A 13,387-nucleotide genomic window follows, 5' to 3' on the forward strand; every position below is an offset into this window, starting at 1 on the left:
ATTCATTCACTCTTTCAATAAATATTTACTGGACATTTACTTTATATCAGGCACTGTGCTAGGTGCTATGGATACAATGGCAAACAAAAAGAAGTCCCTGCTCTCATGAAGTTTCTGGTCTAGTGGGAAAATCATTAATCAAACAATTATTCATTCAAAAAAAAAATGCAAACTGTTGCAAGCACTCTGAAGAAGAGCGACAGAGGTCGATGAGAGCACATCACATTCACTTTCTATGAGAAGGTGAAAATTTGCACCAGCGGCAATCAGTCTTGATGTTCCTAAGAATACAGTGTTTCCAGAGGGATACAGACAAGGCCAACAGAAGATAAGCAATGCTTCCAACAGAGCCCAGCAAGATAGTAACACAGCTACAAAAGTGAATAACATCCCTCCTTCTGAGTGACTGTGGCTTTCTTTACAAAGACATCCTCAGCCCCGCTTTGTTCATCCCATCTCCTGAACAACGATTACTGAGAGATACTCAGTGTCCGGGTACACCTATGTCTTGACAATATCCAATCCAGAGATGGTTGTCACTTCCATAATCCCTCCTGAGACTCATCCAGCACAAGACCAAACACCATGCATAGCTCCTCCCACCTGTCCCTGCCTGAGATGCTTGTAAGAGTCCCCTGCTGAGGCAGGCTAAATAAGTGTAACTTTGACTGCAAATGTGTTTGTGGTAGTCTTTGGCTGGTGGACTTAGACACAAAGAAAATTGACTCTAGTAGAAGTGGAGGGAGAGAATAAACAGGGCTTCCCTTAAGGAAGTCACACAGGAGGAAGAGTGCATGTAGAAGGTGGTAAAGAATATTCTAGAACAGCACTGTCCAATATAACTTTGCAGGATGATGGAAATGTTCTGTATCTTCACTGTCCAATATGGTAGCCCCTAGCTGGATATACACTTAAAATGTAGTTAGTGGGACTGAGAACGGAATTTCTAATTTTATTTCCTTTGAATAATCACATGTGGCTAGTGGCTACAATATTGCACAGCTCATTTCTAGAACATGGACCACTGTGCATGAAGGTCCTGGATCAGGAGAAAGGATATCAGGCTCACAAAACTGATTGGAGCCCAGAGCAAACAAAGTGCAAGGGGGAAGGAGGTGGGAGAAGAATTTCAGAAGCAGACTCTGCAGTGCCTTGTGAACCTGTGAGAGATTTAGACCCTGATCTTAGAGCAGTGGGAAAAAAGTGAGTGATGACTCCATCAGATTTGCGTTTCAAAAAGCCCATTGCAGGCACAGTGCATAAAAGCAGATATAGCAGTATTATACCAGAGATAATGCTAGCTTGGGTATGGCAGAAGAACAATGGATAAAAATGAATTGGATTCCAGAGATCTTAAGGATGCAAAATTGATAGAATCAACAACGAATTAGATGGAATGAGGGCAGAGTAGAATGTCAAGAAGAAATTCTTGTTGCTTGAGCAACCAGAAGGGTAACAACAAAACTTATTAAGGTGGAGAACACAAGAGAAGACTGTAAGTTAGATTTTGGAAAAGTGGAAAGTCAAATAGGCTGTTGAATATGAAGGTTAGGAACTCAGAGGAAAGCACTGGACCAGAGAAGAAAATTGGGATGTCTTTAGGACACAGATGATAACTGAAGCTACAGACATGGAGCCAAGAGCATCTGCAAAGGGAAGAGTGATCAACAGTATCAAATGCTGCTGCAAAGTTAAATAACAGTTTTAACAGAACTGGGACTTTCATAAACATTCTATACATGAAGTGGGTAAATGACCACTATGAATCTGAATGGTGGGCCATCCAATATTATCAAATTTGACTACACATAATAAAAAAATCTAAATGTTCCTAAAGCATAAAATGTATATGCTAGGGATTTTCCAAAGTTTTGCTTGATGCCAAAAAAACACATTAATGAAGTGACAGACATTTGGTGATACTACGTCCACTACATCACATGTTTAAGATAACCATAATAAAATTGTGTGCATTAATCACCTGAGGCCATGTTCCAATTTAGTAGATGAATCAACACTGTAAAGATTTTATTCTTTAAATGCGTATGGGAGAATGGACTACCAGTTATCAACCAACCATGTTGGAAAGGATTTAGATCCAGGATCACTTTCAGATTCCGGCTACTGATGAATATAAAGTCAATGGACTACTATACATCTATTGGATAATGGCAAATAATCATTCTTTGTTTTCATTTCAAGATTCTCTGCAAACTATGTTAATTCTACAAATAACACGCCTGGAGTTGAATTATGAAATATATGGTAGAGCTGTCTGATGCTCACTCATATGTAGTTCTTCTCAATTCCTGAGCACATGGGAGAACTAAACTTCTCAGCCCTTTTGCAGTTAGATTGATCATGTGACTAGTTCCAGCCAATAAAATGTGAGCAGAGGTGATATGTGCCACTTCTAGGTCAAAGTATTTACAAGTCAGCATGCCATCTCTATGATCTCTCTTCCCCTGCTAGGGTGACACTGGAAGCCACATGTAGAGATGGTAATGTCACAAGATGGAGGGACCCTGGATTCCTGAGTCACTGATTGGAAGAGACCTCTCTGTATATACACATCAGAACTTTCATTAGCAAGAAATAAACTTGTATTAAATCACTGAGATCATAGTTTCCTTTATTCTTACATCAGAAATTATGATTAAGTGACTGACCCAAAAATGTAGTACTGAATAAGCAAATTCTTTTTTCCACTTTAATTTCTTACTATAACTATATCTATATCTATATGATTTTTTAATAAAATCTCTTCCATCTCTTAAGTTTTAAATGTTTCCTAAATATATTTTTGGTCTTAAATACCACTCTGATTTGTCAACTGTACTCTGTGCTTATTAGCTGTGTGACCTTTGACAAGTTTCTTAACCTCTCTGAACCTCTGCCTCTTCATCTGTAAAATGGGAAAAATAGCATCTTCCTTGCAGAATTGTAGTAGGGATTAGAAATAAAACATGTAAGCCACAGTGCCTGGCACACAGAACTCAATAAATAATAGCTATCATTATTTCTCTTCACAGGTACAGATTATAAGCTTCTAGAATGCAGAAATCAGGGTATGTCCTGATTTCTTTCTGCCCTCTACTCTCACTTCTACCACAATGCCTAATACTCATATAAACGAACAAATACTTGCCAAACATTATTACAAAGAAGATGTAGAATAAAACATATATCAAATTATTTAAAATCAATCCATCAAAGCACTTTTTAACGCTACCATTGTCTTTTAAAAATTCCCAGCCTGAGTCAAAGCAAACTGCTCCCTTTCTTGCTATCACCACCACACACACACACACACACACACACACACACACACACACAGAAGAATTGGTCTCAAATGGAAAATGAAATTTGCTTATTCAACAAGGGTCCTAGACATCATAGTTTACCTAAAAGGAGCACTAGAGTTTAGATAAATTTTCCTTCACGAAATTTTCTTGGTGAAAGTACTCTGAAATCACTTATTCTTATAAGCAGTTGGCAATGAAATGGCTAAAGATCATAGAAGATCATTCAGTTTCATTTACATCTGGTTGGTATACAATATGCAATGTAAACACTGACTTCCAAGACAAGGCAAGCAGCTCAACCAAAATCAGTGGGAATAGTCTTCACATTTAGTTTCTAGTAAGTTTCTTTACTTTCTCATCTACTTCAAAATAAAGCCCAAAATACAATAGCTTCCTTTCACAAGGCTCTTTATCGACAATACAAACACAACTGATAACACATCCCCCAAATAGCATCATGGTTCCGTTGACATTGGACCACGTCCACACACTCTTCTGTGACTAATGGAATATTTCTACATGGTGTGAGAAATATTTACATCAGTGGCAATCTTTCAGTGAAAAAGCATGTACCTCACATGGGATTATGGAGTGATAGCTGCAGCTGTTTGCTTTTCCTCCAGAAGCACCCCTGACTATTTGAGGGCAAATCAAATATTCAACAATACCGAATGCCGAGACTTCAACCATGGGAAAAAAAAACACCAAAGACTCTACAAGATCCTTCACTCAGTAACTTTGTTCACTATTTTAAGCCACATGACACAGGAAGCTAAGGAAGATAATTTTAAGATTTTTTATTATTATTATTATTACAAGGATGTTGAAAGTTTGATTGCAAAGCTACCAGAATCCAAAAAATACCACAGACTTTTAAAGGCAAGGAACTTATCCTGTCTTGCTCTGGTCATTTCCTGATTTAAAAGAATATAGCAGACACTCAGAAATGACCGATGCCAGGAGGGGCCGGGCTGCTAGTGCAACTTGTGTGCCCTAGTATACAAGAGCTGCTCTCTGCAACTCTGCAGGGAGCTAGTCCCTGTTTCCCAGCCTTTTGTGCCTCTTCTCCCAATGTCTAACACCTGAAAGATGAGATAATATCTAATGAGATGAACAAAGGACACTCAGATGTTTTTAAAAAGCTTTGAGTGAGTCACTGTCTTAAGCAATGGAACTACTGAGAATTGGAAGGAAGGCCCCACAGAGTCTTCTCTGAGAATGTACAGGTAATGGTTAAGGATCCAGGTCCTGCAGCCAGACAGCTTGGGTTGAGTCCCATCTCTCCACTTATTGCATAATGACCATGAGCACATTTACACTCTTTGTGCCCCAGTTTCCTCATTTACAAAACAGAGATGACAATAACAGTACCTATCATATAGGGCTTTTGTGAAGATTCAATGAGTATATATATATATCACTTAGAATGATACCCAGCACATAGTAAGTGCTCATCAAATACATATTTTTAAAATATTATTATTTAGAGATGAAATCTTAACTTCAGGTAGCTGCATTTGTCCCAAGGGCAACTAAACAGGCAGTAGACTAAAGGTATTATTCTGCTACCACGATCGCTCCTCTTTAAAAAATTAGAAACCACACATTCTCCCCTTTGCTATTGCCTTTTGCTGGCCCGGCTGGGCTTAGAAGTGGGGAGCCAATGACCAACATCTCCAGCACAGAGGCACAGCTCGTAAATGCTGAAGAAACTGACCTGAGCCTAATAAAAATACACATTACATATTCTGGGTCAAAATTTGGAGAGAAGACCCACAAATATATCATCAATTGCTATTCTACAAAGATCCCAAGGCAATTAAACGGACACAAGATCATCTTCTCAACAAATGGTGCTGAGGCCAGGCTCGGTGGCTCACGCCTGTAATCCTAGCTCTCTGGAAGACCAAGGCAGGAGGATCGCTTCAGGTCAGGAGTTTGAGACCAGCCTGAGCAACATAGGTAGACCCCATCTCTACTAAAAATAGAAAAATTAGCTGTAGTCCCTGCTACTCGGGAGGCTGAGGCAGGAGGATCACTTGAGCCCAGGAGTTTGAGGTTGCTGTGAGCTAGGCTGACAGTACCCTAGTCTGGGCAACAGAGCAAGACTCTGGCTCAAAACAAAAACAAAAACACCCAAATGGTGCTAGAACAACTGATATCCAGCTATACTGGATGGATATCATTGTAGCAAAAAAGGTCCTCAACCCTTATTTCATACCATATATGTAAAATTATCTTAAAATGGATCAGAAACCTACATGAAAGAGGTAAATCTGTTAAATATTTAAAGTAAAAAACAGCAATTAAAAAAAATGAGAATATCGTGTGGCATTGGGTTAAGGAAAGACTTCCTAAACGGTACAAAAAAAGCATAAACTATAAGAGACAAAATTGAGAAGGTGAACAACAGATTAAATATTGTGGCTCTTGGAAAGATACAGTTAAAAAAAACAAAAAGGCTAATGGACTACAAAATATGTAACTGATCTATTCACATTATATAAAGAACCCTTATAACTTAATAAAAAGAAGACAAGCAACTCAATCTAAAAATTGGGCAAACGATTTGAATAGACACTTCACAAAAGAAGTTATAGGAAGGGTCAGATCAGTACATGAAAGGATGCTCAACATCACTAGACACAGAGAAATGCAAATTCAAACCACAGTGAGACACTGCCTCACATGCACTATAGTAGCTAAAGTTAGAAAGACTGAAAATACCAAGTTTTGGCAAAAAATGTGGAAAACAGGAAATCCTGAAACATTGCTGGTAGGAATGAAAATGGTACAGCCACTTTGAAGCACTGTATGGTAGTATCTTATAAAGTTAAGCATAGATTGACCACATGGAGCAGCAATCTCAGCCTTAAGTATTTACCCAGGAGCAATGAAAACATAAGTCCACATTAAAATATATACATGACTGCTTACATACATAGCAGCATTATTCATAATAGCCAAAAACTGGGAGCAATCAAATGTCCATCAACTGGTGAATAGATAAATTGCAATATACACTTACTGTGGAATATTACTCAGCAATTTTAAAAGTCAAACTATTAATACAAGAAACAGCATAAATGAATCTCAAAAACATGCTAAGCAAAAGAAGACAACATAGGTGATTACATACTCTATCATTCCATTTGTATGAAATTTTAGAAAAGGCAAAACTATATTCACAGAAGGCAGATTAGTGCTTGCCAAGAACAATGGGAGAAAGGAAGACTTGAGTGCAAGGGTCTTCCAGGAAACTTTTAGGGCGAGGGAACGTTCTATATCTTGATTCTGACATTGGCTAGACAACTGTATACAATTACCGAATTCTCCACTGTGCAGGTAGAATTTTTGAATTGAAAACAAACAAGCAAGCAAAGATAATTGCTTCTGTAAGTTCTACGGGCAGCTGAGAAGAATACATAGTCTCTGTTTGCAAGGTAGAAACTATACACACATACACACACTTGATTATTAATAACACAAATTCTCTTTCTTGAGTATTCAATTAGAAGAGGTTTTAAAGAGTTATACTGTTAAAAAGAAAAAAAAAAAAAGAAAAAAGAATGAAAAAGCACCATCTTTAGCGCCCTACCGAACTAGAGTAGGTCAAGGCAAAAACTTTATGAAGCAGGAAGTTTCCACACAAACATCTCATAATTCCTCATAAATATTTAATTTTCAAACTAAAATTAAAAGAACCTGTCATCTAAGATTCAAGAAAAATAGAAATATTCCTACATACACACACACAGGTTCATCAATACCTGTTTAGAAAGAAAGAATACCAGAATACCAATAAACACATTTTTTAAAAAAAAAATTAAAATTCACAGTTTAATTCATTTATCCCACTTAAAAAGAAACAGAAAAAACAAAACCAGCTAGGGGTTCTGGATTTGGGTTCCACGTTGCCGCGGCAGGGACTCACCTCTGCGGCCGCGTCCTTGAAGCCCTCGCTGTAGGTGCTGTCGGGCGTGCTGCGCTGGTCGTCCTTGAGGTAGGCGCTGTGCGCGGCCATGGAGGGCACGTCGTACTGCGACTGTTCGAAGATGACCACACGTTGCTCCTCCCCGTCTCCCCGGGGATAGTGCACAGGAGGGGCCATGAAAACCGGCGTGAAATCTTCAGCCTTCACCACGGTGATCCCCGACACGGGGATGATGGCCGGACTCTCGGGGACGCTGGCGCTGTACTGTTCCCGCTTGGAATTCTCCAGGTGGTCTTGATTTAGGGAAAGGTTCACTGGAACAGTCTTTAGGACCTGCACTCGGTTTTCTCCTCCACTCAGATTACTCTGGGCTTCACTGGTGCCGAGACAGTTTCTGTGTGTTCAAACCCACCCCCCCCGTAACATGATAAAATTAGAAAAATCACCATTTTGCAACTCTTAATAAAATAACCAATGCAGACAGTAATCAGTGGATGCTAATGCCATCAGGAGAAAGGGCATGGCTAACCTTGCAATGGAATGCAGCGGATCTTTGCGCCACTACAAGGACAAATGCAATGTGAAGTACTCAGCTCCACTGTAATTTTATTTTTATTGTCAAAAAAAAAAAAATTGACCCTAAATCTAATCAAACCTTTAGATCTCACTTTCAGCTCTCGAGAAATACAAGAGGTGAAAGAATGATTTAAACAACATGAAAAAGAAGCAATCAGAACGTGGCACACCTTCCTGACCTAAATGTGTCAATAAATCAAAGGCATGAAAAAAGGAGGAAGGGTGGGAGGATTGTTCTAGATTAAAAGAGATTTAAAAGTCATAACAATCAAATATGATGAGTAGATCGTGTATGGATCCTAAGTTGAACAAGCCAAAGAGGCATATATGAAGTACTGGGATTTTGGAGGCAATTAAATATGGACTGGGAGTTAGGTGGTATTAAGGAAGTATTGTTAATTTAGTTAAGGGTGATAACGATTTTGAGCTTATATAATAAAATGTCCTTCTTTTTTAGAGATACAAATCGGAAGTAGTTAGAGGTGAGTTGACATGATGACAGGGATTTATTTTAAATACTATTGCAATTTTTAAAAAGAAAGAAAAGGAAAGAGAAGGCTGGGCACGGTGGCTTATACCTGTAACCCTAGCACTCTGGGAAGCCAAGGTGGGAGGATAGCTTAAGGCCAGGAGTTCAAGACCAGCCTCAGCAAGAACAAGACCCCCGTCTGTACAAAAAATAGAAGTACTAGCCAGGCATAGTGGCGCGTGCCTGTAGTCCCAGCTACTCAGGAGGATGAGGCAGGAGGATGGCTCAAGCCCAGGAGTTTAAGGTTGCAGTGACCTATGGTGATGCCACTGCACTCTAGCCCTGGTGACAGAGCAAGACCCTGTCTCAAAAATAAATAAATGAATGAATGAATGAATAAATAAATTTTAAAAATTAAAGAAGAAAGGGAAAGAGAAACGGTTGATATCAAGCGGGTGTGACAAAAATTTACTATTGCTCAACTGCAGAATGGGATAGGTTATTTGGGAGTTCATTTACTATCCTCTGTACTTCTGTATATGCTTGAAAACTTTCAAAAGAAAAAATTTTTAAATACCAAAAAAAAAAAAAAAAAAAGACAGGAGGAAGACAAATGTGGTAATTTGAAGGAAGAAGGAGTAGGGAGGATCATTTTCACCATTCTACAGGCTAAACTCTTTAAAGGAGAAATAAAATAATGAGAATTTATCATTAAAATAGTTTTGCCAAATTGAGAAATAACATGAGCTCATTGATATCCTTAGCACTGAATTCCTTTTGGGGCATAAGGAAGTAGTGTAGCTGGGTTTATGGTGAAACAAGATCCAGATCTCAGACCTCCTGGCTGGTAAGGAGAGAAAGGAGAGTGCTTAGAAAATTAACTCTTGCCAGACTAGGATGAAATACTTTCATTTATACTAAAGAATTCTGGGAGAGAGCAGAGGCAAAGAGGAACTCATTAACAGGAGATTGTTGTTGACAGCAAAGTGATTTTACTAGCAAAGTCCTTCTGGACAGTAAAATTTGAGGGCCACCTCTCACTTACTTATGGATTATTCTGACTAATATGGAAAGAAAATACATATTTTGCATGGGTCTCCATCTCAGATGTCTGGATTTTTTGTTTGTTTTTGTTTTTTATCTAGAATGTGCTTTCTGGGGCTGACTAGCATCTCTCATTGAAATATTCAAATAAAATTGGTTCTTCCAAGAATTAGGCTCTCTGGCTCCTCTCTGTAAAGAAGGAAGTCTGTTAGCCTCTGATCTTACCAAACTATCAAGCAGGACTTGATAATTTTACCTTTGATTTTTCAAATGAAACTTCAAAGTAAAGCTTGAAAAAAGAATGGTCCCACATGAACAAAGCCAACAGAAAAAATATCTAAACTTCTGAGTCTGTCACAGATCTGTAGGAATAATTCCAGAAGATAGTCCTCTAAGGAATAAAATCACAAGTCTACAAACTTTCTGGCTTTATGTAATGACCTGTTTTCATGGTTAAATCAGTAGAGCAAACCTGTATATAAGACACAGTGAAAATTTTAAAATTATATTTAATATGAATCCAGTTAGCTGGAGGATGCCAAAACCCGGACCACCCATTCACATTAGCATTTCCTAACCCCATTGTTTACTGTGGGCCCCCCTGAAACCCACCCACCCTGAAAAATTGTCTTCCATGAAATTTAGGAACAGCAGGAGGTGAGCGGCAGCAGGCGAGCAAAGCTTTGGCTGTATTTACAGCCACTCCCCATCGTTCACATCATCCCCTGAAAAATTGTCTTCCATGAAACTAGTCCCTGGTGCCAAAAAGGTTGGGGACCACTGGTTTAGAACATTGCATGGAATGTTAATAGATATTCCTCAAAGAAAAAAAAAGGAGTCCATGATAAAATCAGTATTAAAAACAAACAAACAAAATTACCATAACAAGACCACCCGAGTGGGTCACAAACATCGTGAATACGTAGAGGTCCTCCAGCATTCCTCTACCTGTTAAATTGAAATCTAGAATTTCCCAAATTCATTTCACCTGGACCTTTTTGTGGAGGAATAACCATTAATACTTGTGGATAACATTGCCAAAATATTCAAAGTTAACCAACTTCTCTGTAGTTAGAGTCTATTTGGGGTCAAATTTCTTTTTTCATTCACATTCATTCATTTTTTTATAGACAGGGTATTGCTCTGTCACCCAGGCTGGAGTGCAGTGCTATAATGATAGCTCACTGTAGCCTCAAATTCCTGGGCTCGGGCAATCCTCCCACCCCAGCCTCCCCAAATAGCTAGGACTACAGGCACAAGGCACCACACTCAGTTCCTTTTTTAAAATTTTTGTATAGACAGGGTCTCAGTATGTTGCCCACGCTGGTCTCGAACTCCTGGGCTCAAACAACCATCCTGCCTTGGCCTCCCAAAGTGCTGGGATTATAAGCATGACCCACCACACCTGGCTAGGCTAAATTTCTTAATTGTTTAACTCATGCAAAACATATGAATTCTAAACAAAGAACATGTTGAAATATTTTTTCGTATTCTTATAAACAAAACATAAGCAAGATTGTTTAAATCTAGTCAAATTGTTATTACCATGTCACCAGAAAATAACATCTAGATTCAGCACCACCCTAAAATGTGTAACTATTCCTCTATAAAACAATATTAACTTTAGAAGCTAAAGCCAGAGAACTTCACAAAGACATTCAAAAGTGGATAATTAGAAAAAGAATTATTGTGAGATACTGACTTATCTATAATAGAATTTAAAATTGAACCAAATATAAAATAAGAGAAAATGTGATAATAATGATGGTGCATTAAATACATTTTTTAAAAAATTTGGATTATGTCATTGGTTCTGTTATTTTTCCAAGTTGCAACTTCTGCATATAAACAGTTGTCATGATATCATGCTAGCACATGGCATCTTAATTCATGAATACACTGCAGATCAAAATGACATTCTTCCAAATTATGTTCAATGGGAAGTCCAAGTCATAATTAGTCTGTACGAGGTAGTTTAGTCTATACTTCACTGCCAGTTTTTTAAAAGGTATTCTATGGAACTCACAAAAATAACCATTAAAACAGAATGAGCAACTGTCACTTTGTAATGTTGTTTTAAAAGAGGCTTGAACAAAACACGGCCTCTCTTGTGTGTGATGTATACCGTAGACAGAGCACAGAGCTTAGATTCATTTTGCCCTGAACCCACTATAATTATGGGTATAGGATTTAGCAGACAGCACAAGCTTAGCTCAATAAAATTGGCTGGATGGAGGAGAAGTTATGGGACTTGAAGAGTGTCAGCCTCTTCCTCTCTGTCATCACTCCTGCCAGTGAGGTCCTGGGACCCCAGGGCAGCGTGGAGCTTCAGAAGATCCCTAATGGAGCAGTGACTCGGATGCAGATAACCTCAGTCTTCTGCTGGGGCTGTACCCTGGAGGTGCTGCACAGCCAGGGCTGCTGGTTGGAAGAGTGTCCCCCACTGCTGGTCACAGAACAAGATCATAATGTCATAAGCAGTTCCTATCAAGGCCAGGTAAGATTCTGACTAATGTATGTGCTAGCATGGAGTTTTATTTCTCTGGACTTCATATTTCCATATGAAAGAACCTTCAACAGAAAAACACCTTGGCTTCTCTCCACCCTACTGCAGAAGAACAGATTTACTGATGGGTGAGTTTGGGAGAAATAGCTGAACAGGGTGGTTCAGCCCCTTCTGGTCTCCTCTTTTTGTCTGGATCATCCTGGCCAAAAGCAGGAGACCCACTCTCTTGTCACCCTTGCTGTGCCACAAATGGTGCAAAGTCCTACCTGGGACTGGATGGGGGTACTTACTTAAGTCAGGACTGAAATGTTACAAGCTGCAGATTCCAAGTCACATTCTCCAATTGGCTTCAGCAGAAATAAAGCTGAGTTTTTTTTAATTTTTTAAACTCAATTTATCTGACTGTGTCTTGCTTTTCGCCTGGTTCTTATGCAATGATCTTCTGCCATCCTTCCTGCCCTGCACCTCTACAGTGCTCACAGACCTCCACCAGCTGCCTCCCTCGGCCGGGAAACAGCCCGCCCTCCTTCCTTTCCCCCTCATCAAAAGCAATCCTTCAAGGGTCCCACTCCTTCGAGGGCCTGACTGCAGCTATAAAGCCATGGGATTGATCAGAAAAGTCAATCCCGGCAGTGGGCTGTCGTGCCAGCCTATCTCCTCTAACTCAGCCTTGTCAGCCTCGTCGGAAGACAGTGTCTGAACAGCCTGCTGATGACCCTGTGGATGCACAACCAAAACATGCATTTGCTCTCCACATTAAAAAACACAGACAAAGAGTTACTGGGGGACCGGGCATATTCCTTTACCTACACCATACCTTTTATCCTGGTCTTCTTGGCTGTCACTTGCTTTGCTTACAGACAGCAGCCTCTTGTCTCGAGGAACCTGGAACATCACCAACCATCAGTCAGACTTACATAGATGCAACTGTGACCATGCTCAGAACTAGACAGCAACATAAGCAAAGAAACCAAAATGGAATGTTCTCCAGGAAAAGGTGGGGAATTTGCTATCACCAGAAGATGGTTAAAGGTGAGCAGCCTGAGTGACAGTGACTGTGGAGCCACAGGCAAAGGGATGGTGACAAACGTAAGGCCACAAGAGACAGGACTCGGCTGCTCACTGCTTGACCTGGGTGATTTCCCCCGCACCCAAGCCCCTCCCGTGCTCTCCCCACCTTGGGAAAGGGTGAGGGGAAGGGAGCAATGTGTGGAGGTGAATCTGGACATGGTGCCTCTGAGCAAAGCATTGTGGAGTTATAGCAGGTGTCCTGTTAAGGAACAGGGACTGCCCCTCCTCTCTGATGAGGGACTCCAGTGCTGACAGGGGGTGGCAGGATGGGCATGGAGCCCCATGGCAGTGAGGGACAAGCATCAAGTACACTAGCACCATGTTTCGTCCCCTCCCTACACTACTTGGGGACTTGCTTCCACAATTTTTTTTCCAGTACACTTTCATTATTGTCTTAGCAACCATAATGTCAACATATTACCCGAAAGATTATTGAGAGAAGGGACACCCCACAGGCTGTACTTCTGACCATGATCTAATCG

At 39.9% G+C, this 13,387-nt stretch overlaps 1 protein-coding gene across 1 annotated transcript in view; it reads right to left on the minus strand.

Annotated features, from left to right (window-relative positions):
- The window catches only part of GRHL2 (grainyhead-like 2 (Drosophila)), a 168,937-nt gene that overhangs the window by 108,935 nt on the left and 46,615 nt on the right, over positions 1 to 13,387 (minus strand). The window contains exons 3-4 of the mRNA XM_012643583.1: positions 12,652 to 12,719; positions 7,240 to 7,633 (exon numbers count right to left, since the gene is read on the minus strand). Of these exons, the coding sequence (XP_012499037.1) occupies positions 7,240 to 7,633; positions 12,652 to 12,719 (462 nt within the window). The remainder of the gene's footprint in view (positions 1 to 7,239; positions 7,634 to 12,651; positions 12,720 to 13,387) is intronic.

Source organism: Propithecus coquereli, unplaced genomic scaffold (assembly GCF_000956105.1).
Source record: "Propithecus coquereli isolate 6110/MARCELLA unplaced genomic scaffold, Pcoq_1.0 Scaffold2, whole genome shotgun sequence".
In the NCBI taxonomy this organism is placed as follows: Eukaryota; Metazoa; Chordata; class Mammalia; order Primates; family Indriidae; genus Propithecus; species Propithecus coquereli.